Source organism: Antechinus flavipes, chromosome 5 (assembly GCF_016432865.1).
Source record: "Antechinus flavipes isolate AdamAnt ecotype Samford, QLD, Australia chromosome 5, AdamAnt_v2, whole genome shotgun sequence".
Taxonomy (NCBI): domain Eukaryota; kingdom Metazoa; phylum Chordata; class Mammalia; order Dasyuromorphia; family Dasyuridae; genus Antechinus; species Antechinus flavipes.
Window position 1 is genome coordinate 222454768 of NC_067402.1, and position 27692 is coordinate 222482459.

At 47.7% G+C, this 27692-nt stretch overlaps 1 protein-coding gene across 9 annotated transcripts; it reads left to right on the forward strand.

The window, feature by feature from the left end:
* ZNF385A (zinc finger protein 385A) lies at positions 1–27428 on the forward strand. 9 transcript variants are annotated; one of them, XM_052000891.1, is made up of 9 exons: positions 1–97; positions 6655–6725; positions 8706–8842; positions 17938–18048; positions 20208–20370; positions 24672–24914; positions 25369–25538; positions 25814–25909; positions 26104–27428. In XM_052000891.1, the coding sequence occupies exons 3-9, from the start codon at positions 8756–8758 to the stop codon at positions 26332–26334; spliced, it is 1101 nt and encodes a 366-aa protein (XP_051856851.1). In that variant the 5' UTR covers positions 1–97; positions 6655–6725; positions 8706–8755; the 3' UTR covers positions 26335–27428. The 9 variants fall into 9 exon arrangements, with proteins under 9 accessions (XP_051856851.1, XP_051856850.1, XP_051856858.1 ...); XM_052000892.1 differs by lacking the exon at positions 1–97 and adding an exon at positions 6227–6314; XM_052000890.1 differs by lacking the exon at positions 6655–6725 and having other exon boundaries at positions 6–97.
* Positions 27429–27692: the final 264 nt, after the last annotated feature.

A 27692-nucleotide genomic window follows, 5' to 3' on the forward strand; every position in this document is an offset into this window, starting at 1 on the left:
CCCTGGCTCCTCCTCCCCCCCCCCAACCCCGCCAGATCGGCCCCCGGGACGGAGCCGCGCGGAGCCCCGAACGCTTGGGTCCCCAGCATGATCCTCGGTGAGTGGCCTCCGTAGCTCCAGTCTCCGGACCCCTGGGTGTCCCCTCTGGATCTCCGTTCCCCTCAATCCTGGGCTTCGCGATGACAGCAGTCTCCTGTCAGAGCCTGGCTCCCCCTCCCCCTACATCTGGCTCCACATCTGTGCCCCCCCCCCAGAGTCCCCTTTTTCCCTACCGTTCACTACTGGAGGAGATGGGGGTAGGGGAGAACGAGACTCCTATAATGAGTTGCTGCATATTCATGAGACTCATGAATATTCTATGAAGACAGTCAGGGATTGAGGAGGGGGATTGTTTGGGGGCCGGGGATTTGGGGGTTGGATGGGGGAACTGCACCGCCACTACCTCCAACCCACATCCACAGGGGTCTGAGCCAAAGTAGAAGGGGGAAAGAGGAAGCAGGGAGCAAGGATAAATTAAGGGAGATTAGAAAGGGGGGGAGTACAGTTTGAACCTAATGGGGACAGGGCAGAGTGGAGAAAGGAGGAAACTGGGGAGAAAATCCAAGTCTGGAAAGACTATGGGTATAGTAAAGGAAGAGGGACTGGGTTGGGGGGGACAGGGGCTAAGAGTAATGGGACTGGGGCCTGGGTGCTGGGGGGGAGGGGAAGGAGCAGGTTTGGAGGCCTGAGAAGGGGGTCACCAGGACTTGCAGAGTTTTGTGGGGTAGGGCAGTAGAGAAAGGGAGGAGGGGTGGGGAGCTGCCTATCCCAAAGGCCTGGGCGGTTTAGATCCTGTCTCTGCTCCTGTCTCAGCAACCGTCCTGGTCCTACAGGCTGAAACCTGCCCCATTCACTCCCAGTTCCTGGCGCTGGGAACCTGTACTCTCCCCACCCCCCTTCCTTTCCTCCTCCTCCTCTTCTTCTTCCTACAATGCTGCCCAGGGCTGGGGGAAGCCAGGCTTTGAAGGGGAATGGGGAGAGGGAAGGGGGAGGGGATTCTGCCTGGCCTCTGACAGCCCCATAGCCAACAACATCCCCATCCCTGGTGACCTACATCGAAAGGAGCCCTGGGGGATGGGGGTGGGGTGGGAGCCCGGCTCAGTCTCCGTCCTCCTCTTGATCTCTGTTTCTGACTTTGTTTCACTCGGTTGCCTTCCTCTAAATTCCCGAAGGCTCTGCTCTGACCTCTGATCTCGCTCTGACCGGGCTGGTTTCTGATGTACCCCACCCAGGTTTAAGGGAGCCTGCCTCCATCCCCACCCCAGCCACCTGTAACTCACTCCCTAACCTACCCCCTACCTTGAGGACACCTGGACTCTTTGCTCTAGGCCTAACAGCTGCCCTTCTCTCTAGCTGCAACCTCACTTCTTGCTTTTTCCCTCTGGCTCTTTTTTCCTAATCTCCTCCTTCCCGTCTGGTCTTTCTCTTCCTCTAACTCGTTCTCTTTCTCTTTCCTTCTATTCCTTTTGTTCTGCCTATCTCTCTCCCTCGTCTCTCCCCCTCTATCATTTTTCTTTTCCATTTCTTCTTCCTGATCCATCGCATGCCTTTCCTTCTTCATTTCCCTTATGTCTCTCCGTTTCTCACCTTCTTTCTCCTTTCCTCCTCTGTGTGGACTCCATTGGTGGAGGAAGGAGGGACTGTTATAGTCAGCAGTCCTGAAATTCCTCATCCTCTTAGGAGTACCTCTTTCCCCAAAGCTTAGGCCTTTGTCCAGAGGCTCAGCATTCCTCAGGCCTCTGTGACCCCACACACCCTTGACCACACTGGGAGCCCAGGGACTCTGTGACAGCAGAATCAAAATGTTGTAAGATAAAATTGGTGGAGGTGATTCTTTTATGCCCGATAGAGTCCCGGAAAATGTCCTGAGCTCAAGAATAACATTAAAAGCTGGGGCAGGAGTTGGGTCCAGATTTCCTTAAAGTTCCCTTTCCTCACATCTCCCAGGAAGACACCATAATAACCCCTTACTCTGTGCCAAACATAACAACAGTGGAGGGAAAAAAGGTGGGGGAGAGTGTGGTAAGGCTGCCACACCTGCCAGGAAGAAAAGGACTGGAGGGAAACAGAATCAGAGAAAAGAGAGAGAGATACCCAAAAGTCTGAGTTATAAATCCTATATTCTAGGCCCTACATTCTGGGTGGGTTTAGTTATGTTGGGACTGAATTGGAGTTTTGATCGGAGGGAGCTAGGGATTCTAGGTTTGGGTTCCAGTTCTGTTTCTTATTCTTTGACTGCTCTTTTGTTCTAATGGGTCAAGAAACCTCTCTGCCCTTCACTGTTTAACTTGATTCTCCCCACTCTCCTATCTCTCCCCCACCATTCAAAAACTCATGGCCATCCCTCCCCCCTCCCATCTCTCAGCCCCCAGGGTGTATGTGTGTGGAGGGGGAAAGGGAGCTGTTATTACAGATGATGGTTTAAATAGTTGCTCATAATCATCCCCCTATCCCTTTCATCTTTGACTTCAAAGCATTTTCTAGCTCTTAATTTACCTCCTTCCTGGAAAAGGGAAACTGAGGAAAAAGAGAAGTAGCTCTGGGCCTCAGACAAAGAAAGAATAACCCAAGAATTTACCACTTCCTCCATTCCCCCCTCCCCACACACTCCTTTGGCAGGAATAAGAAAACGTGGGGAAAGAGACCGGGGATAGGAAATGAGTTCAAATTCCCTTAGATTATCATCCTAGACCTAGGTCTGCACACTTTAACCTCAACTATTGCCAAGTCTCTCAGGAGGTAATTGTCCCCTTGGGGGGGGGTCTTCCCTTTTTGGGCTTCTGGAGGCTACCCCCATCAAACTCACTCCTCTGTCTTTTAAAGTCTCTTTCTTTCTTCCAAGTCCAATTCAGACACTATTCCTTTCATGAAATCTTTCTTGAACTGATTCTCTGACTGTACTCCCCTGGCCCTCTCTCCCTCCAAAGTAATTTCTTCTTCCTCAAATTTCTCTTAACACTTTTCACATTTTCTCTTAGTGCACAGTTATTTATGTCCGTGGCTTTCCTCACTATCAGTATATAAACACGTTGATACCAATTGTTTTTGTATCCTCAGGGCTTGCAGACTGATTATCAATAGAGTAGGCTCTATGAATATTTGTTGAACTGACAAGAAAACTATATTTGCCCAAAGCCTTTGACCTCGATCTCTATCTTCATCCTTTACCTTGACGGACCTCCGTTCCTACTGAGCCCCTAACTCCAGTGTCCTGATCTCTGTGTTTCCATCTGCTTCTTTCTGGTTTGGGCTCCACCCCTACCCTTAAAACGAATCTCCCAGTTCCTCTTTCTAATCCTTATCTCATCTTGAATCCTGCTCTAACCTGAGCGGTTCCCTACCCTCATTCACTCTCTATTCCAATTGTCTCTGGTTCCTAAACTTCCATTTGTTGCCCACGTGGTTGCTAGCTTTTCCTTTTTCCTACCCCTCCTCATCCAAGACTTTGCACAAACCACTTTTTCTCAATTGGAATGAATGGACCTGACCCAGGAGTAGGAGATAATAGAAAATGTTAAGGAATAAGGCCTTAATAACGGGGGACCTAGTGATTCCTGAGTTCCTAGCTAAGAGAGGCTGAGGGGTAGGTTTCAATAAGAACAAACAGGTCCCAGAAAATCAGACTCAGGATAAAGATAGGATGAGGAAGGCCAAATATATCTTGAAGTCAAAGGGAAAAAATGAAGATAAAACAAAATTAAAAAAAAAAGATAAAAAGTAAAATTAAAATGAAGATAAAAAAGATTTTTAAAAATTTTTAAAAGGTTGGGGATAAAGAGGCATCAAAAAATATTTGAGACCATTAAGATTGTTTTTAAATGCCTTTGTTAGGTTGTGTCTGACTCTTCATGGGCCCATTTGGGGTTTTCTTGGCAAAGATAATGGAATAATTTACCATTTTCTTCTCCAACTCATTTTACAGATGAGAAAACTGAGGCAAAAGGGTTAAGTGTCTTGCCCAGAGTCTCACAGCTAGTAAGTGTCTGAGGCCAGATTTGAACTCAGGAAAATGAGACGTCCTGACTCCATCTCCTGCCACCTAGCAGCCTCTTCAAAGAGGGTAGGGCTCTCTCTGCCGGAGGGCAATTACTCTAATGAGCGTCTCTTCTTGCCCTAGCCTTGATCCAGTCCCTCCCTTTAGCTGCACAACCCCTTCCTCTCAATCACTGGGACACCTGCCTTCCCTGTCTCATTTCCTGCCTCCTCACTTAGATGCCTCTAACCCAATAAATATAATTCAATTCAACAAACACTATTTAAACTCTTACTTAGGTGGGAGACCATCCTCAAAATCAATCCTGGATTTGCTTCCTCCCTTCTTCCAGAGACCTCATGAAAAGGAGAAACAGTCCTCTGTCCCCAGGAAAGAGGGTCTTTTATTCACCCTCCCCCAACCAAACCTGGAGGCTCTGGTTGGATGGAGCAGGCTCAAAAGAGAATGTCATGGAGTGGTAGAAAGAATGCTGATTTTAGAGTAATAGGACCTGCTTCTGAATCTCAGCTTTGTCACTAGTGACCTATGTAACCTTGGGCACCTAGCCTCAAAGGGACTCAGTTTCTCAGCAAACTGAGAGACTATCTCACAGGCCCCCTCCAACTCTATTATCCTAAAAGGAGGTATTTCAGAGAATGGGGCCAAGCAAATCTGCCCCACCCCCTCTTTATTTATACTAACTCCGGTTTCTATAGCATGGTGAGCTCAGTTCTTTTCCTTACAACATCTTTGTCCAGAGGGAGCCCAGGCATTATTATTCCCTCTCTTTACAGATGAAGAAACTGGGGCTCACAGAGGTTAAATGACAATTATTAGATAATCCCAGTTTGTATCACAGCCCAAGTCTCATGACTTCAAGTCCAAAAGCTCCTTCTACAATACCTCTCTCTGTCTTTATTCACCCCCTAAATGCCTAACTGTCCCCCTCTAGTCCTATACAAACACAACATAGCGGGGGTGCAATCTGGTTGAAAAAAGGAGGGGGTGGAATTGGATAGATACCACTCCTCCCCTTCTTGGAAAAGCATTGGGCACTCAAGACTGGCCGGAGAGCTGGAAAGCTCAGGGTTCAAGTTCCCTGCTGGGAGGGAGTGGTGTGGATGTGGGTGCATGTTTGTGGCTTGACCTGAGCTTCTCATCCTAAGGATGCTGGAGAGAGGAGGGATAGGGGGAGGAGGAGGAATTACTGATTTCCCCTGTGTCAAGATCTGGAGTCAGGGTAATGGGCATGGTGGCCAAAAAGCAGCCTCCAGTTTCCATGTGTGGGTTGAGAGGGAGGAGTAGAAATGATAGCTCCTAGCCATCTGTGGTGGGCAGAGAGTGGGGAGGGAGGGTGGCTGGGGGCTCTGGGAGAGCTCAGGTTTCTAGCACCATTCCCTGCTGCCACTCTAGGCTAGTTAATGCTGCCCAGGCCTGATGTACCAAGGGATAAGGGGGAGGGGGAGAAGGAAGGCATTAGAGCACGAAATAGGGAGAGGAAGTGACCAAAGTACCCCCATGTCCTCCTATTTTGTCTTAACCTCTGTCATTTTCCCCCTGTCTTCTGTCACCATTTTTTTCAGTCTGTCAATCTCTCTCTCTATTCCCATTTCTTTCTTTCAAAAATATTATTTATTTTAAATTTTGAAATTTGAAAATTTTGAAAATTTGAATTTCAAATTTTGAAAAGTTTTGAATTCCAAATTCCCTTCCTGGGACTTCTCCCCTCCTTCCCCCCAACCCCACACCCCCACTGAGCCTTCTTATCCCTTTTTCTTTTCTTTTTTTTTTTTTCTCCAGATCTGGGATAGCCGAGGGCATAGAACCTGAGTGTTCGGATTCCCAGCTGCTAATCTAGAAAACTCTTATATCCCAAGCATCCACTTTTAGCTCCCCAAGCCTGACCCCAGTCTCTAGTAGCCCCCGTTCCTCCTGAACCTCCCAGGTAGAGCACCAGGACTCAAGGTTCCTGGCCAAACAGCCCTAGCTCTTAATGGAAGAGATGCCCCAGGACCCCAGGGACAAACTCCCCCCATACCCTGAGCTGTGCCCGAGTCTTCCCCCACCCCCTCTCTCTCTCCTCTGCTTCCCCTAATCCCTGCTCCCCCGCCCTCCCCTCTGCCCCACTTTTCCAGGATGCTGATTGGCTGATTCTCTTGGCCAGGCTTGGGGGGGGTTAGGAGGGGAGGATAGGAGAGGGAGGGTGTCAGGGGCAGGACCCAGGAAAAGGGAATTTGTCAGGCCTAGAGCCCTAGGGGGGCTGGGACCAGTACCTTGGGGCAGTGGGCACCAATTCCACCAGGTATGAGAAAAAAAGAAAATCCTGGAAGAGGGAGGAAAGGAGAAATTTAAAAAGGACCCAGGCAATCCCTTTCCTCCTTTGAAAGGAAGAAAGGACAGGAGCCAGGCCCGCAATCTCCGATTCTACTTTGGTTCCTGGGAAAAAGCAGGTGGGGGTGGTCGGTGACCTGGCAAATGCCCTGGAGCTCCCCCAGACCAGGCAGCAGGTCTGTTGGAAGCCCTGCAGGTCTCCCCAGAGTCGCTGCCTTGGTTGGCCTCAGTTGGGCTCTCCCGTTAGGCTGGTTGGGGTGGAGGGGTGAGGTCTGGGAGGGTTGGGATTTTCATTTCCTCCTTTGGTTCAGACTTAGGCATTCCCCATTCTGATTGCCCTGGACATGCTTCCTCCTTCAAAAGAGAAGCAGGAGATGCCTGGGTGAGAGAGAACGCCAATGGAACTGGGGAGGTGGGGGGAAGGAGGAGGGGAGGAAGGAGGAGGGGGGAGGAAAGAAGCCGAAGAAAGGTTTACAAATGTGCTACTTACACACCCTTCTCTGATTCTGTATGGTTTTAGAGTGATGTTGATTATTAGTTAAGCTTTGTAATGAGGAATGGGGAAAGGACCAAGCCTTTATTAAGCCAGACACTGTGCTAAGTGCTTTATGAATATTATCTCATTTGAACCTCACAACAATCCTGAGAGGTGAGGAGGTGAGTGCTGTTATTATCATCCTATTTTATAATTGAGCAAACTGAGGCAGACAGAGATTAGGTGATTTGCCCAAGATCCTACTACTAATAAATGTTTAAGACTGAATTTGAACTCAGGTCTTCCTAACTGTGATTGATCCCAGGGATCTCCCCATCCATTGAGCCAGTTAGACATTACTTAAGTGCTCTTCTAGACTCCTGAGGGATTTTGTACCTCCACCCTTCAATCCTGAGCCTCCACCTCTCTTTTGGATCAGTAAGCTGAATCAGCCATCTTTCTCCCTAATTAATTCTCTTAATAGAAGTACAAAAAGAGAGAGAGGATATTTCTACAGTTTCTGCCTAGTCAGATCTCCTCTTCCTTTTCAAGTTGGAAGGATCCCTAGATCACAGAATTTTGAGTTGGAAGGGACTTTAGAGGTTTCCTAGTCCAAGGCCTTGATGTTTCAAATAAGGAAACTGAGGCCTCCAGAGGTAAAATGACTTTCGGAGCTAGGATTTAAATATCACATCGCTGGCTTCAAACTAGTGACCTTTCCCATCGTATATGGAATATTGCATTCACTTCTGCAGTGTTCTTATAAGGGTATATTGCTAAGTTGGAGTCTATTTAAGGAGCTCAAAATCATATCACAATAAGGCCATTAGGGAAAAGGTGTTAGACTAGTCCTTCCTGGGTCCAGAAGGCAAAATGTGGAGGAATGAGCAGAAGGTGCATCTAATCAGACTTCTGCTGCGTAGAAGGAAATACTTCCTAACAATTGGAGCTATCCCAAAGTGAGAAGGACTGAGTCACCTCTACCTCCCTCTTCCTGTCCCCATATATCCCATCCCTCCTCCCTTTCACTGGAGGAAAGGGTCACTTGGGGTAGGACCTTTTTTCATTTCTCTTTTCTTTCCTCTTCTAGGCTTCTCTTTCTTTTTCTTATACCTGATTGGAACTTATGCCCACTGCCCTGAAATATTATTCTCAGTCCCTCCCCCCCATCTTAGCGCCCCAAACTTGACAAATTTCCTTTTCCTGGGTCTTGCCCCTGACACCCTCTCTCTCCTGTCCTCCTATCTCCCCCCCTCTCCAAGCCTGGCCAAGAGAATCAGCCAATCAGGTTACTGGAAAAGTGGGGCAGAGGGGAGGGGTTGCCTTGGGATGCAGTGAGTTTCTCATGATGGGAGGTCCTCCAGTAGAGGCTTGGAATGACCATTTGTCAGGATATTGTAACTAGGATTCATGATTTGTGTCGGAGTTGAACTAGATGACCTTGGAGGTTCCTTCCGACTGTGAGAATCCATGACTTTTCTTCTTTTGGGGTGTGAAGGGCTTTAGGATCCTTAGAGAGCAGGAAAAATTCCAGATTCCTGGAGGATAGAGCTAGGATAAGGGACATCTGGGTCCCATGCTAACCAAATACAGAGGATTCTTTCTGTGTCTAAAAAGTGCTTAGAGATCTTGGGGGATGGGAGAGATCTGGAGAAGGGAGAAGTGAAACCAGCCCTGGAGGGAAAGAAAGAGTTGTACCCTCCCTGTTTCTGTCACCATATTTAGCATGCTTATAGCTGAAGTCCCATGGAGTGAGTCTGGAGGGGTGGGGGTGGAGGGGTGGATGAACAGGACAGACAAGGTGGCTGCAGTTGGGGAGGGCAGAGTCCACGACTGCCACCACTCAACCTCCCCCCTTCCCCTATAACCTACCTTCTCCTGCTACAGGAAGCCTGAGCCGAGCGGGGCCCCTCCCTCTGCTTCACCCGCCCCCCATCATGCAGCCCCCCCTCGATCTCAAGCAGATTTTGCCCTTCCCAATGGAGCCAGCTCCCACCCTGAGCCTCTTCAGCAACTTTGGCACGGTAAGGATGGCCCTGCACCCTCCCCAGCCCCTGCCTCACTCAAACCCTCCCTCCTCCCCACTCTTCCCTTAGTCTCCACCTCTTAAACCCCTTCTCTTTCTTCAAACTCCACCACTTCCTCTCCCTTTACCTCCCACCTCCCACTCATCCCTCCCTCAGACCCCACCCCCTTTCAGCAGATTTTAATCCCTGTTTCTACCCCTCAAGCCTCATTCACACTCTCCCTTTAGACTCACACACTTTCCTTTCAATTTCAACTCAGTGCTACTTTTATTAAAGACCTACTTAATAAAGATACAAAAAAAAATTATGATAGCATTTCTAGCTTGAAGCAATTTACAATTTAATGAGGAGATGGGATATCCCCACTTAATTCCTCAGACCTTATTCTCCACTCTCTCCTTCCGGCCCCCCAGATTTTCTTCCTTAACTGTCCTTCTAAGCCTCAGTGTCCTCAGATTGCCTTTCTATATTAAAAATAGTCATTCCTATTTCTCTAGCATTGTAAGGTATACAGAATGCTTTCCTCACAACTCTTGAGAAGGTATCACTGTCACCATTTAACACATGGGAAAACAGATTTAAGGAACGTTAAGCAATTGGCCCATGAGCACAGAGCTAATATACCCATAGGACTTGGGATTTGAATTCAGTTCTCTGGATCTAAAATCCAGCACTATTGCTGTTATTTGATGCTTACGATGTGCCCAGCCCAGAGCTGAGCACTGGAAGAGATATAAAGAATTATAAGACAAGGGACAAGAAGAAGCATTTACACAAAGTTTTCTATATTTCCCATTCTGTGCTAAGTACTTAAAAACAAAACAAAACCCCCAAAACACAAATATTCCATTTGATCCTTTTCACTTGAGATGTAAGAATAGATTTTGCCCGCAAGGAGTTTATAATCTAGTTAAAGAGATACAGTTAACTTAAATGAAACACTAGCATGTAATTAAGAACAAATAGTATCCAATTAAGTTACAGATTTTGTGATACAGGCTCCAAGTCCTGAAAAAGTTCAAAGGAAGGGGAAATCATGAGCAGTCAAGAGAAGACTTCCTGGAGGAGGAAGGCTTTCAAAGCATGGATAACTATTGGTCCAGGAGGTGGTAGAGGACATTCTTATTTGGGTACCTCTCAGGACCCTCCCAATATTAAGGTTCTTAAGCATAATGTTAGTGCCAACCACATTATCAGGGACAGTTTCATAGGAATTATAATTTAAACAGGTGATCAGATTACAAGATGAGCTTTTGCAATTTTAAGTTGGTGTCTGGTTATGAATTGCACAGGGCGAGTTTTAATTAGCTTGAAACCACCCTAAACCACTTTGGGGACCCCTTATATAATCCCAGCTCATGTTTCTCTGGGACTTCACTTTCTGCTCTGTAAAATGAAAGTTGAACTAGTCAGGGATCTTCAAACTACAGCCCGCAGGCCAGATGCAGCAGCTGAGGATGTATAACCCCCTCACCCAGGACTATGAAGTTTCTTTATTTAAAGGCCCACAAAACAAAGTTTTTGTTTTTATTATAGTCCAGCCTGCCAACAGTCTGAGGAACAGTGAATTGGCCTCCTATTTAAAAAGTTTGAGGACCCCTGAACTAGATGATCTTAAGGTTCTGGTTCTAGACTCCAAGATTCTGTAGAGTTGAAATGTCCCTAATGGCTGCTGAAATTCCCACCCTCAGAGTGGTCAATGTTTTAAGTGAGTGATACCCCAAGGTACTTTGTAACACAAAATTCAAGATCTTTGGGTTACAATGTTCTCTTTACATAGCAGGTTCTATAGTCCTGTAGTGTAAGTGGGCAAAGAGACCTGCATTCTAATCTCTAGCACTTACTAACTGTGTCTCCAATGAGAAATTACTTAACTTTTATCTCTGAGCTCTTTTTCTCATCATCAAAATGAAAGTAAAGCTATTTGTGAGGAAAGCACTTTGTAATCCTTAAAGGATTAGAAATGTGAATTATATGATGTCTATGCAAGTGGCTAGAGTTCAGGACTGAATTATTAGCTGAGTGACTAGGGCAAGTCACTTAATTAAACACATATACACACAAATATAATACATACATGTGTGTATGTGTATGTGAGCTATTTATTTAAATCAGGGAAACATAGGTTCAAATCCCTGACCACTGACATTGGGTGATCCTAGACAAGTCATTTAGCAGTTATATTCCTCAGGCAATTCGCTCGATCTTATTAAGATCTGCATTTGTGTATTTCTGGAAGGAGTTCCCACATTTCAATTTCTCTATGTGGTTGAAACCACATAATGCGTATTTTTATACTAAAGTTGAAGAAGGCAACTGTAGAAAGACTTTATTTATGTATTTATCTTTGTATGTGTCAGCTAGAGGCAACTCAGATTGACAGGCCTGAAAGTCAGGAAGACCTGTATTTAAATTATGACTCAACTTATTAGCTGTGGGATTTCGAGAGGTCATGTAATGTCTGTCTGCCTCAGTTTTCTCAGCTGCAAAATGGGGATAATAATAGCACCAGCCTCTTAGTGTTGTTGCTGTGAAAATCAAATGAGAAAACACCGGTAAAGTACTTAGGCATTTAATACTCACCAACTCCTTGAGGATATTGCTATATTTTATTTTATTTTTATATCACCATCTCCTACTATATTGTTTTCCACAGAGTTGATACTTCATAAGAGTTAAATTGTTGAGGTAATAAAGAGGAAGATGTCCAAGATGATTGATTATTGGTCTCCATCTTGAATGATGGAAATAATAGAGATGATAGAGAAGTAGGTTTGATTTCAGGGAGGTACAATGATGTGCTAAGTTTCAGACACCTTTGAGTTTGGGGCATGGAAAAGATATAGAAATAAAAAAGACCCAGAAGACCATGAGAAGTTCAGGACTGAGGACAGTGCTACGGAGGTCATGTGATATCCTCAATCTGAAATCATAAGATCATGAGACTTTTAGATGGGAGATCATTTAGACCAAACCCCTCATTTTACAGATTAAGAAACTAAGGTCCAAAGATGTTTAGTGGTTTGTCCAAGGTGACAACAGAGCTAAGATGACTTTCAAAAAAAATTCTCATTCATGTATTTTTGTATTTTGTTTTTAAATCTTCTCCATTTTGAAATGCTTGTCCCTCTTTTTCCATTCCCAGAAAGCTATCTCTTCCTTATAACAAGAAAAAAAAATGAAAGAGAAAGAAGAGCAATTCACCAGAACTAACCAAGATGTCTATTAGTTGAGAGTATTGTGACTATAATGTTCCATGCTTGTAGTCCCCAATCTGCGCAAAGAAGGGAGCTGTCTTTCAGACAGCAGATCTTCTACTTTTCCCACTATTTTATAAGTCGGAAAACTATCTATTATCCTGAAACCAGTCACAAATAGTCTAATGGAGATTTAGAGCTGGGACATCTCTGAGCCTCAGTTTTAAATCTATAAAATGAAAATAAGGAGACAAGCACTTTCTATTCTGTAAAGCTGTTGTGAAAATAAAAAGTTATATAAACCAGAGGCATCAAGCATGTAGCCCATGCCATTCCTGAGTGGGCTGAACTAGATTAAAATGTAATTTAGAAATATATAATAAAAATACAATAAAACATAGATAATGCATTTTAAAACTAAGTCAGTATGGAGATATTGGTATAATCATATAATTAGTGCCCCCTCATTTCTATTTGACTTCGATATAAGTGGCAAATACTATTAAACCTATGGACATATGAACTATTATTGATTTAAACTGCATAGAGGTAATAGTTAATGCCCGAAGCATAAAGAGTCTTTCAGAACAGCCCATTTAACAGAAGATGGACATAGGAAAAAGAGCCAGCTGAGAGGAAACAGAAAAGGGAAAGATGGAGAAGGGGAATGAAGGGGCAACACCAGAAGAGAGGAGGGTCAAAGAAGACAAGGAGAGAGTTTCTGGAAGGAAGATATTGTCAGCAGTATCAGATGCCCTAAAGAAGTGGGGCAGGGGGGGAGGTTAGGAAAGATCTTTAGCCTTAACAATAGGAATTTTCTATTCTTCCCTTTTAGCTCCTACTCAGAGAGTAGTCAACTCTGGAGTAGAATACACTACTATTGTGTTAGAGCGAGAAGGTATCTTTGGCCCGTCCTATCATTTTACAGATCCGGAAACAGACCTACAGAGAGGAAGTGACTTACCAGGTCATTGGCACATAACGAGTTCACGTAGTTTATTATTTATTAAATACCTACTATGTGCCAGATGCAGCTTGAACAGAGAACAGGCTTTGAGACCAGGATCCAAATCCTTCGACTCTTACTAGTCATGTCATCCTGGGCAAGAGCCCTTAAATCTCCTAGCTCTCCAGGCAAATCTTAAGACTGTAATTTGTACAAAGAGGTTGGCCTGGGAGCTCTCTATACCTATAAAATCACAGGTCCAATCTCTATCCTTATCTATCTTATGTGCTTGGTGTTTGGGATCCAAAGACAAAAATGCAATAGTTCCTGCCTTCAAGGAGTTTATCTTCACAGATTAAGAAATTGCCGAGCTAGACTTTAAATCTGGTCTCCAAATCCAATTCATTTTCAGCTACAAAGCAGCCCGGAGACCTTTTTAGGAAGTCCATGTGGTGAGGTCACAGCCATCTTCATAACAATACCAAGACATTTTACTTTCGAATCTAATAGGTAGATAGAATCCAAATAAAACCAAACCTTTTTGAAAAGCCCACAACCGTTTTTTTACATAATTTTAATACCCAAAAGTTTGAGAACTGCTCCATTATACCATATCTGCTCATTTTCCCTGACTGATTTATCCCAGTTCTGACTATACACCCCGCAAAGGACAGTGTGCTCACTCTCCTAGCCTAACTCCTTGCCCTTCCCAAAGACAAGCTCTCTTTCAATTCCTAACCTCTGTCTCGATTTAAAAGGTGATGAAATGAGATCCAAAAATACAGGTTAGGGAGACTCTATGATCAAGGTATAGGAAGGGGAGGGGAAGATGAGCAGAGTGCAGGACTGGAGATGTGCGTTGGGGGAGGAAAAGAGGTCTTAGGTGATCTGAGGTTACCCTGTGTTGGTTCTGTCTCCCCCCCAATACGCCCCCGCCCCGCACCCTGCCACATGTGGCCGCCAGAGGGCAGCGCCTGCTCAGATCCACCAGCTTGGTTGGGGATAAGGGAGCTCTAGCCTCTTCGCAGTCTTAAGGTCTTCTGCGGCGTGGTCCCCCCAGTTCTATCCGACTGGGGGAGGGGCTCGGGGAGGGGCCGGGGACCTGGATACCTGAGTTCCGTTTCCATCTTCCTCGCCTACAGATGAAGGATGGTGCGCTCCTTTACTGTGCCTCAGTTGCCTCCAGTGTAACCGGGGAGAGCAAAGGGACCCCCCAAGGAGAAGCCGTGGCTTGCGTCCCAGTCCCAGAGGGGAGTCAGGGCAGGGCAATGGATGGGGAATATGAGAGTGTTGAGGAATGACAGATAGGGTTCGAGCATGAGAAACAGGGACGTCAGAGAGGAATGCAGTGCAAGGAGGCTGGACGCCAGAGATCAGACGGAGAAGGGTCATTTACGCGGGGCGCTCAGGGGCCTGGGTCCGCCTGCCTGCAGCGGACCCCTCTTCGGCTGAGATCTGGGTGGAGAATGAGACCCCGCATCCCCATCTCCTTGTCCCGGGCGTCTGCGGTCCTAGTTCCCGCCCCCGGCCCGGGCCCGCCCTCAGCCCCTCCTCCGGGGCGGGGCTCAGGCCCCGGCCGGTACCGCCTCCCTCTACCCCGGCCGGCCCGGCCGCACAGCCCCAAGCCGCACGGGCAGCAAGCGCCGAGTCCCTGGCCCGGCCCGGCCCCCCTCCGCCCGGGTCCTCCCACCCCGGGCCATGGAGTCGCGGCCCCCGGGGTCCCGCAGGGTAAGCGACCCCGGACCCCCGCCCCCCTCCGCTCCCCTCGGCTCCCGCCGCTGCCGCAGCCCCCGCCTGCCCCTCCCCTGCAAGCTGCCTCTCCCATCCTTTGAACCCCTGGTTCCCCACAGGCCCCCACAGCCCTGCATCGCTCCCTACCCCCACATCAGATCCCCCGATCCCAGAGAAGACCGCCCAAACTGCCCCCTCCACACTGGATTCCCCACCAGTCCCCCCAAGATCTCTTTTGGAGCACTCCAGGTCTTCAGGCTGCTCCCACCACATCACCAGATTCTCTACCCTTCTGCAGAATCCCATGCCTTCCAGAGCTCACTGCATCTTCCTTTTCTCCCATCCCAGCTTCTCACCCCAAACCTGTCCTCTTTGTGCCGGATACATCTCCCAGGATTCCCTCCTATCCCTCCAAGTCTCCCACCTGCTTCTCTCAGACACCCCTCACCCATCCTCCCCTATCTCAAATCTGGATGTCCCTCTCCTCCAGGCCCCCCGATCTCTGGCCTTCTCTCTTCCCTTTCTATCTTCCTCTTTCCTGGTCTGTTTGTTTTGAATTCTGTGGGGGTTTTGATCTGGGAAAAAAGGGTAAAGAAATCAATAGAGGGGCATCTGGCTTTATAAGATAAAAAAACCAATGGAAGGAAATATAATCAAAGCCCCCCTTCTCAATTTCCCTTTCTGGTTTCTCCCTGCCTCCTTCCCTCCCCCCAACCCCCAACACACATAGCGTCTTTCCTGATTTATTCCTCCCTAGCTTCTCAAGACAATCTACATTGATTTTTAATCTTTGAGGGCATCTGGGGGAATATATTTTGGGAGCCCCCATGGAGAAGGAGCCTGTATTTCAGGAAGGGGCCCAGGTGTGGGGATGGGTTTTGGAATATTTAGAACTAGGAGCTAGATCACTTAAGTCCCCCTGACCTTGGCCTGAACCATTCCTTCTCTATGGATAGAATTGGGCCCAGGCATTCTAACACCCAGGCTGACATTTATTCCAAGGAAAATACCCAGAAGGGAGTTGTATGATTTGAGTATCACTCAACCTTCCCTCCCCCCATCCCCAACCCCAATCTGGTATTTACAGAGTTAAACTAGACCTTTCCCAGAACCTGGATGTAGGATAAGAGAGCTTCTGGAAAGAAGGTTCTGTCACTCTGAAGGGGAGAAAGAGAAATAGAGGAGGCCAGTTATGGGTCAAGAAAGGTCGGGGGAGGGTAATTGGGAAGGACACTGTCAAAATCATTGTCTGTATGGTGGGGCCTTAGCATCTAGGGAAGAAGGTAGGAACTGGGGGGCTCATCCTGTCTCCTTTACTCCCTCTCTGTCTCCCCTTTTGCCACACACACACACACACACACACGCACACACACACACGCACACACACCATTCTCTCTACCCCAGCTCATCCGACTTGGGTTTCTTGGCCCATATTGAGTTTCAGGCTGAGCTGAATCTCGAAGCAGAGGACTTGGGGCCACGGGGCCAGGATACCCCCCAACAGGAGAAGGGAAGCGTTTAGGGTCCAGGGTTTCGGTTCTGGAGGCCTAGGTCTAGCAAGGAAGTCTGTGTCAGTTCTGTTCTCTCTCTCTCTCTCTCTCTCTCTCTCTCTCTCTCTCTCTCTCTCTCTCTCTCTCTCTTTCTTTCCTTCTGCCTCTTTTCTCTCTCACATACACACACATAATCACACACACACACACACACATTCACTTATATGAATGCCAAATACACATTATACACATACGCAGATAAACACATATGTCGATTATACAACACAGCCGTTCACCCTTGTCTACAGTCCTGTACACACAGAGATAGATGTAGATAAGCAGCTGACGTATAAAGAGCACATGATACTCATTCACGTCCCACCCATACACAAAGACTCATCACAGCATGCTTAATACATCCTCACACACACCCCCTTCTAGTGGTTGGCTTTTCCATGGATGTGGGCTTGGTCTTTCAGGGGGGTAGGGAAGGTAGATATTGACACCTGTCAATCAAACTTTTTTTGAATGAAGGCAAGATTATTAGCAATATTATCAAACCTTGGGGAAAGGCAGTGGTCACTGTCAGTGATCTTTCTCTCTAGAGATCTCAAAGCCCCTGCCCTAGCCATAAATTTCTTCCCTCCTCTTCTGGCACAATTACTAAAGATGGGTGGGTGGGAGCTTCTCTGATCATCTCCCAGTTTCACTTTTCAAAGCCAGAGTCTCTCTGGTGAGAGTAAAATCAGAGCAAGGGGAGTTCAGCCGTGGAGCTGAGGATCTTGGAACCCCCAACTACCCGCCCTCATTTGACCCCTCCATCTGGATGATTATGCTTCAACCCCAGCTTGGCCCCATTCCTATGGGTGGTCCCTGTCACCACCCATTCCTCTCCATCTCCAGCTGCATTCCAGACCTGCCACTCCCAGGCCCCCTAAGAATAGAGGGGCTAGAAACGGGGGCAGGGAGGAAAAGCTATTGTCTAGGGCCAGGGGTCCCCTGGCTCCATCCTCTGGCCTCTCCTGGCCCCCTGTGGCAGAAGTCTTCACAGGAACTCCCATCTCCTCCCCTCCCCATGTGGCCTCTTGGCAGGCTGCTGAAGAGACATCTGCTGGCCCATCTCTCCCAGACTAGGGAGAGATGCTTTTCAGATCCTGACCAGCACTACAGTCCTGGCCCCGGGGGTTGTGCTGCTCAGGGAGATGGCTTCCGAGATCCCTAACTTTCTTCTTCTAGCCAGAGGGAGCTTTGAGGAGGAGCTGGGCTCCTGGCTGTCCCCGCTCACCCCAGTCCTTTTGCTGAATTCCAGCCACAGCCACATTTTAGGAGTTACTCTAGTCACCAAGCATATTGTAGAAACTAGCAAGTCCCAGACAAGCTCATTAGGAACTTACTTTGCCACTCCATTACATGTAGCCAAGACCCACAATCCTTGTCCACAGCAGGACTCTCCTAACTTGGGTTCAGCGAGAAGTTTACTCACCATGTCTGAGGGCATAAAGGATGAAAGAAGGGATTGCAATGACAAGGTTGGGTATGTTGGGGTTGTGAATATAGGGCTGAAAATAGGAGAGGACACTGAAATCCAGGTCAGATGTAGTTGGGGGGCTGAGAAGGCAAATGTGGAAATTGTAGTATGTAGATGCCGAAGGAGGAGAGCCCTTTTTGGCCTTTGGAGACTGCGCACTATGCTAGGGTTCATGACTCATCCCCTGACTCTGTCCTCAGATGGATCCCGTGCAGAAGGCTGTGCTGTCCCACACCTTTGGGGGACCTCTACTCAAGACCAAGCGGCCAATCATTTCCTGTAACGTCTGTCAGATCCGATTTAATTCCCAGGTGAGGGGCCCAAACCAGTTAAAGGGAGAAAGATAGGCAAGAGCTGAGGGGACGTTGACAGGAGCAAGGAGGGGTCTGGAAGAACATTGGGGGAATCTTGGGATGAGAGAAGCGGGAGCTGGGGGGACCCTGGAGGGGACTGGGAGGACACTAAAGAGAGAGAACTGGGATTGCTTGATACACAAATGGCTAGGCCAATTAACTTGTACTATTTCTTGGTCCTGGAGAGCTGGGAGGCAAACTTCCTCTTGGGCCCCCTTCAGGCAAGCTGGGTTTTCCAAAGATCACCCCTCAGTTCCCTCTAACTACAGAGGAAATCTTCGAGGAAAGCTGAGAGACCTTTCTTGACCTGGGGAATTTCCAGAATAGGAGAGATCAGGTTTGAAAAAAGGAAGAATCATACAGTTTAAAGGCAGGGGGATGGTTAGAATGACCCTTCAGGAAGTGTCTGGGTCTTCTTTTCTAATAACATAGAGAATCTGTGACTTATGATGGACTTTTCCTGATATTAATTCCTTTTCTCTCCTCCATCTATTCCCTCTCCCCACCCCCTCTCAAACTTACTAACATAAATATATAGACACATAAACACACACAATATACATATATGCCACTTGCCTCAGGGTCTCAGACACAACCCAGTGAATGATCTTTCCTGACAATCTCCTTTCTAAGTTTCTTCTGTGTGCGACAGGAAAAAGAATTTTTGTGGCATCTTAATGAGGGAAAGCAGCAAAATTCACTCTGCTGAACATCTGAACAGTGGAAATTAGGAAAGAATGTTTAGTTCTGTCTTTCTTCTTCTCTTCTTCCTTCTTCATGCTGCTTGGCTCTGACTTCTTACTGCCCCTGTAGACCAAGCCTGCTGAGCCTGCCCTCTCCTCCCCACCCCTTACATTCCTCCCTCTATCCCAGGGACCTTGTGGCTCCTGGGATCTTGTTCACCCAGCAGAATATTACTGTATTGGGGGAGGGGAGGGAGACAGAGGGAATAGTAGAGAAAGTTCAGGTATGAGAGTTGACTCACTTGGAGCCAGGTGTGGGACCCAGGTATCCAACTCCCCTGAACATCTTGCCCTGGTCACCAGTGGTTTGTAGAGATCTAAGTGGTAGGGAAACAGCTCCCCTTTCCCCCCATTGCCTTCTCCACCTCATCCTCACCCTCCCACCTCCTACTGTGGGTTCTGTTTTGACAGCTGTCTCTGCTTCTGTCCCTGTCTTTTCTGCTGGAGCTAGAAAGCTGATCCAGAGGGCCTGTGGCCAGGGTCCTCCGGGGTCTCTGCCATGGAGACCTCTGGGGAAACAAAACCTAGGACAGTCAGGACAAGGCCCAGGCATATATATATCCCAAACCCAATCCTTGAACCTTACACTGAAACAGGGACACTGGAAAAGGGCTAGGCAGGAGAGGTGAGGATATTGGGGAGTTGGGGAGAGTAGCAGCCAGGGGGATATGCAGGCCCTTCCCAAGAATGGATTAGCATTCTGCTCTGGAGGAGGCATGTAGCCCCTTCCCCCTTCTCCTAAGGCTCGGGAGGGATAGTAGTCTAAAACAGAGCAGGGTATGGAGATGGAGTAGGAGAAGGTGGGACTAAGGTATTACTGACTTCTTAACTAGGGATCCCTCAATGAGGTGTGTGTAGATAGATATATGGATATATATGTGTGAGTGTGTGTATGTATATATGTGCACACACATGTGATTGCACACATGTGTATGTGTATATGCATAAGTATGTATATATATATAGTTAATATAATTGATTTCTTTGTAATTCCATGTATTTTACTTTGTGCATTTAAAAATGTGATTCCAAAAAAGGGTCCAAAGACTTCACTAGCCTGCCAGAGGAGCCTTGGACACACCAAAAAGGTTAAGAACTCCTGTTCTAGAACCCAAGAACATGAATCTCTGGGAACAGGAAATATTTCTGCTTCTTTTCCATCAATGAAATAATTGGAATAATTTGTTATTATTTATAAATACAAGTGATTGAAATGTTTCCCGTGATTCTCTCTTCTGCCCCACGCAGTCCCCCAGCAGTGAGACCTCTGGGGGAGAGTGTGTGTGCAGAGAGGGATGCAGGGGGAGGAGGAGACCGAGGCTCCGAGGGAAAGCACGGGTTGTCAGCCCCTTTTCTGACTCCCCTCTTCTTCAGAGCCAGGCAGAGGCGCACTACAAGGGCAATCGGCATGCTCGCCGTGTCAAAGGCATCGAGGCCGCCAAGACCCGGGGCAAAGAGCCCGTCGTCAAGGAGCCTGGAGAGTCAGCACCATCAGGCAACAGCCCTCCCAGCGAGGATGGAGGGGCCCTCCGACCAGGTGTGTTTGTCAATCCCATGATATACATATGCATATATATTACGTACAAATACACATAATACACTTATATACATACCACTTCTCTACAGATATGTTTCTCTGCATCTTTCTGTCTCCTACTAGCTTCTATATCTCAAGTACAAGAAGGAAGAGATGTATTAGATCTGGAAAAAAATTGGGTATTTCAGTGGACTCCAAGCTCAATATAAGACAGTGTAATTTGGCAGGCAAAAAGCTAAACCCTTATGTTCAGAGAGGTGTCTCTTCCAGGAAAAGGGGAGGTGATAGTGCCCTGTTCTCATCAGACCATAGCTCAAGTGGTAACGGAGGTTAGGATGGAAGCTGATAAGCTCAAGACCATCCAGAGAAAGACAAGGATGATGAAGAGCCTTGTGTTTAAGCCATTTGAGGATCACTTGAAGGAACTAGTGATATTTAACCCAGAGAACACTGTCTTCAAATACTTGAAAGGATGTCAAGAGGGAGAGGGATTAAGCTTGTTCTGTTTGGCCCTAGAAGACAGAACTAGGAGCCATAGTTGGAAGTTACAAAGAGGCAAATTTATGTGTAATAGTGAAGGAATTTCCTAATAGAGCTGTCTAGTAGTATAAAGGGTTTCCTTGGGATGTAATGGTTTTCTCCTAATTGGAGAGCTACAAGAAAACATGCTTGGTTCTTTTTGCCTTTGTTTCTTTGCATTCTTTTGTATTCCCCACCTTCCCCCATCCCTTCTCTCTTTCTGTCACACCCTCTCCCCCCTTGTCTGTTTTTTCTCTCCCTCTCTTGCTTCTCTTTCTTTCTCCTTTTCTTTTCTTCCCCTTTTCTCTTTGCTCCCTTATCTATGTTTTCTGCCCCTTCTATCTTTCTTTTTCCCACTTTCTGACTTTATTTCCTACTTTTTTCTCTCCCTCCCCTTCCTTTTCTCTTTTTCCCTTCTTTCTATTTCTCTCCTCTCTCGCTCCCTCTTTCTTCCCTTCTTTTTCTTTCTCTTCAAATAATACACATTTTGAGATAGGAAATGTATGTATATATATATATGTATATTATATATATGTTTGTATGTACAATGGTGTGCAAAGTGGGATGAATTAGAATAATAAAATTTATTGGTTTATACATTTAACTTTACAACTGTTTACATCTTTAAAAATCTTTTAATATACATTATAACCTTCTTTTGTCATAATCACTAATTTTACATGATTCTGCAATGAGTGTATAAGATTTTGACACATATTCTTTAATTCTTTATTGCAAAATTACACTTTAATCATATTGAATAATAAGTTTACCGTAAGAGAAACAATCCATATCCCTAGATTGAACCTTAATTATAGGCCATGGGTTTTCAGTGGAATTTCTATTTCAGGTGATTTCCTAGGCCACAGAGGCACATTATCTCCATCTTTAGGATTAATTTCTTATCCTTTCAGGATGTGTCATAATACAAAGTTGTGCAAAGGTATTCATCTACATTTAAAATTTACATAATTCTAGAACAATTCTACTTCTCAGGTACATTGGTATATTTAACAGAGAGTTAGTCATTCCCCCAATGGGGACAAGACTTTCAGGATCTCTAGAAATTAAAAATAAACAAACAAAAATAACAAGCCAAAACATTTTTGGTGGATATTTTACAGTCTGATGAAGAAGCCTAGTCATGCAGGCTCACTTGAATTGAATTCAGTGAATTCATCCATGAATGAAAAAGTAATTTTCATCAGTAAAAATCAAATTTTTCCCCAATTGTCAGTATCCTAATCTTTGTATTCTCTTGCCCATGACGAACATTTTTTTCTTCATAGTAACGGTTAGTGGGTGTTTTTTTTTTTTTTTAACTTGTCTTCTCATTTTTTTTCCAAGTTCAAGAAGCCTTCAGTGCACTATAGAAGAAATCAATAACAGCCCATCCAGCTACCAGGTCTCTCTGAAGGTCTTTGCTTGTTTTTTGAGAAATAATTAGGCTGTTTCACTGCAATGGTTTTTCCATTTCTTGGTGCTGTTTTTTTATTGTTGATCTCACCTCCCTTTGTGCTTCAGTGCAACTGATCTTGTTTCATTCTGGGCTTGAATAAACCTTGGAATGCTTGGCTTCCCCACACCAACAGCTTGCTATAATATCTCTAACAGTCACTGAAGTGTGCTCATTAAGAGTGACACTTTTGCATGTTTCTTTGGAGTGATAGCCACTCTTAAAAACCATAGATTTAAAAATACAACAAAAGATAGCAACAAAACATGTATATATAATATGAAATCTAGCATTCAGCTTTCAGAATTAACTAAAGGGGAACCAGCCCAGTTTGGTTTCACATGGTCAGGATTAGGTATCTTGAGACAGTCTAGAACCAGTAAAAGAACACAAGAGAGATCAGTTCTGTCACAGAATGAAAAATCAAAATCATTGCTTGTCCTGAGTAATTTGCACACCATTGCACATATATAATGAGTGATTTATCCTCTCTACATTTCTGTTTCACTCTCTCTCCATTCCTAGCTCTCCCCACCTAGGTAAGTCCATAAGCCAAGCCGAGACCCCAGTGATCTAGACTTTCCATCCTGTCACCCCCTAGCCCCACCACACCCCATTCTAGCTTTTCCTAGCACAGAGTCCCTTCTGTCTTCCCTGAAGCCCAGCCCAATGACTCAGAGGAAAAGGAGGAAGAATTGGCAATGTCTTGACCTGGCTCCCCTCCCCAAGAAGAGAGGCCCCTTCACAGGAGAGGGGAAGTACAGGAATTCTGAGCCATCTTTTCTCTGTACCCCACTCTTCTCTCCAGGAGCAGTGGGGGGAGGGAAGGAAACTAGATTGGAAGTCAAGAGAGATGGATTCTGGATCTGGCTCTTCTCTTAACTAGCTGTGTGATCTTGGACAAGTCATTGTCTGTGAACCTCACTTCCTCATCTGTTAAAACAAAGAGGTTGGACTAGAGGTCCCTTCTGACTTTAACTGTATGATCCTACGATCTCGAAGGTCTCTCTCAGTTCTTCCCACCAGCTGCCATTCCAAATCCAATTCAGAGCCAGGAATCAGAGAGAGAAGAATAGGTCAAGGGAAGGAGGCTCATGGACTGGGCATCCTCACCATCATTATCCCGCCATCACAGCAACAAATATCAGTCATGATCTGATCCCTATACCTCCTCCCCCTCCTTGACTCGACATCCCCAATCTGGGGGTGCAGAAGGGATTCAGACTTGCAGCTTAGAGACAAAGAGACAGCAAAGGAGGGGGACAGACAGAAGGCCAGCACTAAAACCTCATGACCTTGAACTTCACCTTACCTCTCTCAGTCTCAGTTCTCCCATCTGTTTAAAAAAAAAGGTGTGATGGGAGGACATAGAGAGGGAGATCGGTGCCTTTTTTGTATTTCTCTCAGTACTGTGGGGGAAGATCAAACGAGGTCATGGAAATAAGCTTTGAAAACTGTAAAGTTTGATCTGAATGTCAGCTATAATTATTGTTATTAGATGAGACAACAACACAGAGAGAAGGGAAGAAACAATAGGATGGATGGACAGACTCTTGCCATGGATGGCTCTTTAAAGTATTGGTTCCCTTCTTCACTCAGCCGCCCTCACCCCTACTCCCGGCCTCCCTCTGACCCGGAAACTGGATCATCTGCAGGAGCTGGAGTTTCCCCTGTTGAGAGTTGAGAGGCTGGAGCCCAGACCCAGGACTAGACCCTGTGCATCTTTAATGGAGCCATGAATTATAGAGCAGCTCAGCCATGGTCCCTGTTCCTTCACTCTCTCTATCTTTGTCTATCATGTCTCTGTCTCTAACTATCCCTGATCCCATCTCTATCTCCTTGATCCTTTTCTCAGTGCTTCTCAGTGCATCTCCCTTCCCTTCCCCCCTTCCCCTCCTCCTCCTTCTCCCCTTCCCTCCTCCTAGCTGTCCTTTGTGGGGGTGGGGCAGGGCCCTAGGGATCAACCAGGCCTGGAGCTGAGTGAGGCCAGGCCGGGCGGGTCCCGGATCAGCCGTGCTTCTCCAGCCTGGCCAGGCAGCCTGCCAGGATTCTGCTAAGCAGGGAGGGATGTGCTCATTCCCTGCAGGGGAGAACAGTGGAGGGGAGAGGGGAACCACTTGGCCATTACCAATTAGGAGGCCAGAAACTTTGAAATGCAGGCTAGGTGCTTCCCCCGGAGAGCTGGGAGCTTCAGCCTGGAGGTGGGAGGGCTGGCTTCTTTTGCCTGAAGAAATTCTGGGTAAACTCAACTTTTCCCTGGTGTCAGAGGCTTTTTGTTCAGAGGCAAATCATTTGTGACCCCTGTGTTCTTTTCCCATCCTTCCAGTTGTGGTGGAAAACGGGCTGAGCCTGGCCCCCAGATCACCTGAGAAGCAGCCTGGTGTCCCCTCCCCATCCAATGTCCCAGAAACTGGACGGGCTGGAACCAAGGGCGACGGGAGGACTCCAGCCCCAGCCGCACTTCCAGGGGGCAGCAAGGAGGAGGAAGAAAAGGCCAAAAGGCTATTATATTGTGCTCTGTGCAAGGTGGCTGTGAACTCCCTGTCCCAGCTTGAGGCACATAACAAAGGTAATGAATCCCTATGAACCCTTTGACCTGACCTTGGCTGACCCTGGTCCAGGACCCTCCTCCGAGCTTAGGACCTTGGTTATCACATCTGTCCAGCCTTATCCACGGCTTTCCTGTATTATCCTCTCCTCACTTCTCTTATGATCCTGAAATGTCTCATGGTCTCATGCTTAACCCTCAACAATCTCTCTGGCTGTCAGAATTTCCTCTAGTAGATCAGTTAGTGAATAAACAATTTATTAAGCACCCAAGATGTGCCCCCACCCACCCAGTGCAAGCCTCAAAATTGAGGGATTTAAGGAGTTGGAGCCTGGAGGGAGGGGCAGAGGTGTTGATTAGGAACCTGTATGCCCGGTTCTCCTTGGAACTTTAAGGGTATAGGAGGAAATCAGGGGGCCTCCAGGTAATCTCCATTATCCTTTCTCCACTCTTCAATCCTCAACCTCAAATTCAGGTACCAAGCACAAGACAATCCTGGAGGCACGCAGTGGGCTGGGCCCCATCAAAGCGTACCCCAGGCTGGGGCCCCCCACTCCTGGGGAACCTGAGGCCCCTTCCCAGGACCGGACCTTCCACTGTGAAATCTGCAATGTTAAGGTCAATTCTGAGATCCAGTTAAAACAGGTAAGTTAGACTTCCTCATGTCTGGTGTCTACTTTCTGGGGCTCCTTAAGAAGGACTGCATCTCGAAAGCTCTACCAAAGGAGAGTTTGGCTGGCCTCGGGTTCCATCCTCAGGGCCAGCACCTTTTCTCCTTAGACAGTAATGAGTGGGTGCCCCCATTGTCTCCACATCCCAGCATTGTGAGCCAAAGCCTCCTCCTCCATTCCCAACACACCCCTATTTCTTCTTGAATTTCTGACCCACGCCCTATAACACCCACTTCATCTTTCCTTTAGCACATCTCCAGCCGGAGGCACCGGGACGGCATGGCTGGCAAACCTAACCCCCTGCTGAGCCGCCACAAGAAGCCACGGGGTGTTGGGGAATTGGCGGTGAGTTTGGGTGTCCATCCAGAACCAGAGGATGTGGAATGATGGGAGGGGTGGGGGTTAGAGGTCCCTGAGGGGAGGAGCAGAGAGGCATTCAGAAGCCTGAGGAAGGAAAGGACAGGGAATTCTGGGGACAGATAGGAGATTGGGGGGAGGGTGCCAAGGCTCTGGGTAACCTTTGCCTCTCTTTCATGCAGGGCACACTGACTTTCTCAAAGGAGCTGCCTAAGTCCTTGGCCGGTGGTCTTCTCCCCAGCCCTCTGGCGGTGGCTGCAGTGATGGCGGCAGCGGCTGGCTCTCCGCTGTCCCTGCGCCCAGCCCCTGCTGCCCCGCTCCTCCAGGGCCCCCCCCTCACTCACCCCTTGCTCCACCCAGCCCCCGGGCCCATCCGAACTGCGCACGGACCCATCCTCTTCTCTCCCTACTGACCCCAACCCTGAACCCCCAGCCTCCCCCCATTCCTATTGGGACCCAGGCTCTGGGCCCCCCCAAGCCTGCCCCCCTCCTGGCTTTTCCTGGGAAGGAGTCTCTCTTTTCCTCCCCCAGACCACCCCAAGGTACGGGGTTCCAGGAATGGGAAGGGGGAAGCGGGGGAGGGGGGCTTCAGAAGGGGGGGCACCCCAGATCTCAGGGAACCCCACCCCTGCCCCTCCCTCTCCCTCATAAAGGGGGGGCATCTCATCCCTAGCCCTTTTGGAGATTACCCCTCTCCCAAAAGCCATGTCCATCCAGACCCTACCCCCAAACCTAGCACAAAAACGGGGTTCACAAGCCATGTCCAGGGTCCGGGTCCGGGGTGAGGGTCAGGAACGGATTTTCTTGGCAATAATCGGACTCTGGGACTCCGGATCCCATACCCCCAAACTGAAGCGCTTCCGTGAACATCCCCATGGAGGGGGGCAGGAGGGATCCGGGGTCCTTCATAAGCACTTTGGCATTTTGGCCTGCAGCCTCACTGTGTCCACCTGGCCCATCCTTCACCCTACCCCAACACTGTTCCAACCCGTACTGGGGGCAGTATTTATGGGGGGGTTACACCCCCACCCTCCCCCCTTACACAAACACCCAGTTCCTAGCCTGTACTCTCTCCTCCAGCCCGGGTTTCCACTGTCTTCTCACCAGCACCCATGGTCCATGGGGGTACTGAGGGGGGCAGGGGGTGTCCGTCCAATCCGAATCCACCCCGGCCCTGCCTTCCGCAAAACTGTGAGCGAGCAAAAAAGCAATAGAAGCCCCTTCCCCCTGCTCCCTGCCGAAGGACTCGCACCCAGACCTGTAACCCTGCTCCCTGACCCCTAGCCCAGTTACCTCACTCCCCTCCCCACCAGCCCCCTCAACTGCACAACTTGGGCGGGGGCGGGGCCTCTGTGTTTCTCTGTCCTCGGTGTTGTCGAATTCCTGCAGTCCTGGGGAGGCGGCCCCCCTTCTGCACCACCACCATCACCTGTTTCTGCTTGATGATGTAGCATCTTCCGCCTCCCAACAATAAAGTCCAGATTCGTTTTGCCCTTCGCTCCCCAAACCTCAGTCTCTAAATTTCCTTCTCTTACCCCCAAGTACCGGAGGTACCATTCTTAGAGGGCTACTGAGTCCAGGGAAGTGGGGGGTGGAGAGCTTCTGGGAGCCAGAAGGCGGGAGGGGCGGGGGTGGTTGATGGCTCCAGCTGAGCAGTTGAGTGAGAAGCACCTCCCCCTCTCTCCCTACTCCCCACACCCCCCAACAATTTCAAGTACTTAAGCTCAGCTATCCAGGAAAAGCAATTTCCCCGGGCTGCGTTAAGAGACAC

Coding starts and splice junctions, on each gene's coding strand:
- ZNF385A (XM_052000890.1), top strand. Junction 18,049..20,207: donor AGATCCGATTTAATTCCCAG/GTGAGGGGCCCA, acceptor CCTCTTCTTCAG/AGCCAGGCAGAGGCGCACTA. Junction 20,371..24,671: donor TGGAGGGGCCCTCCGACCAG/GTGTGTTTGTCA, acceptor CCATCCTTCCAG/TTGTGGTGGAAAACGGGCTG.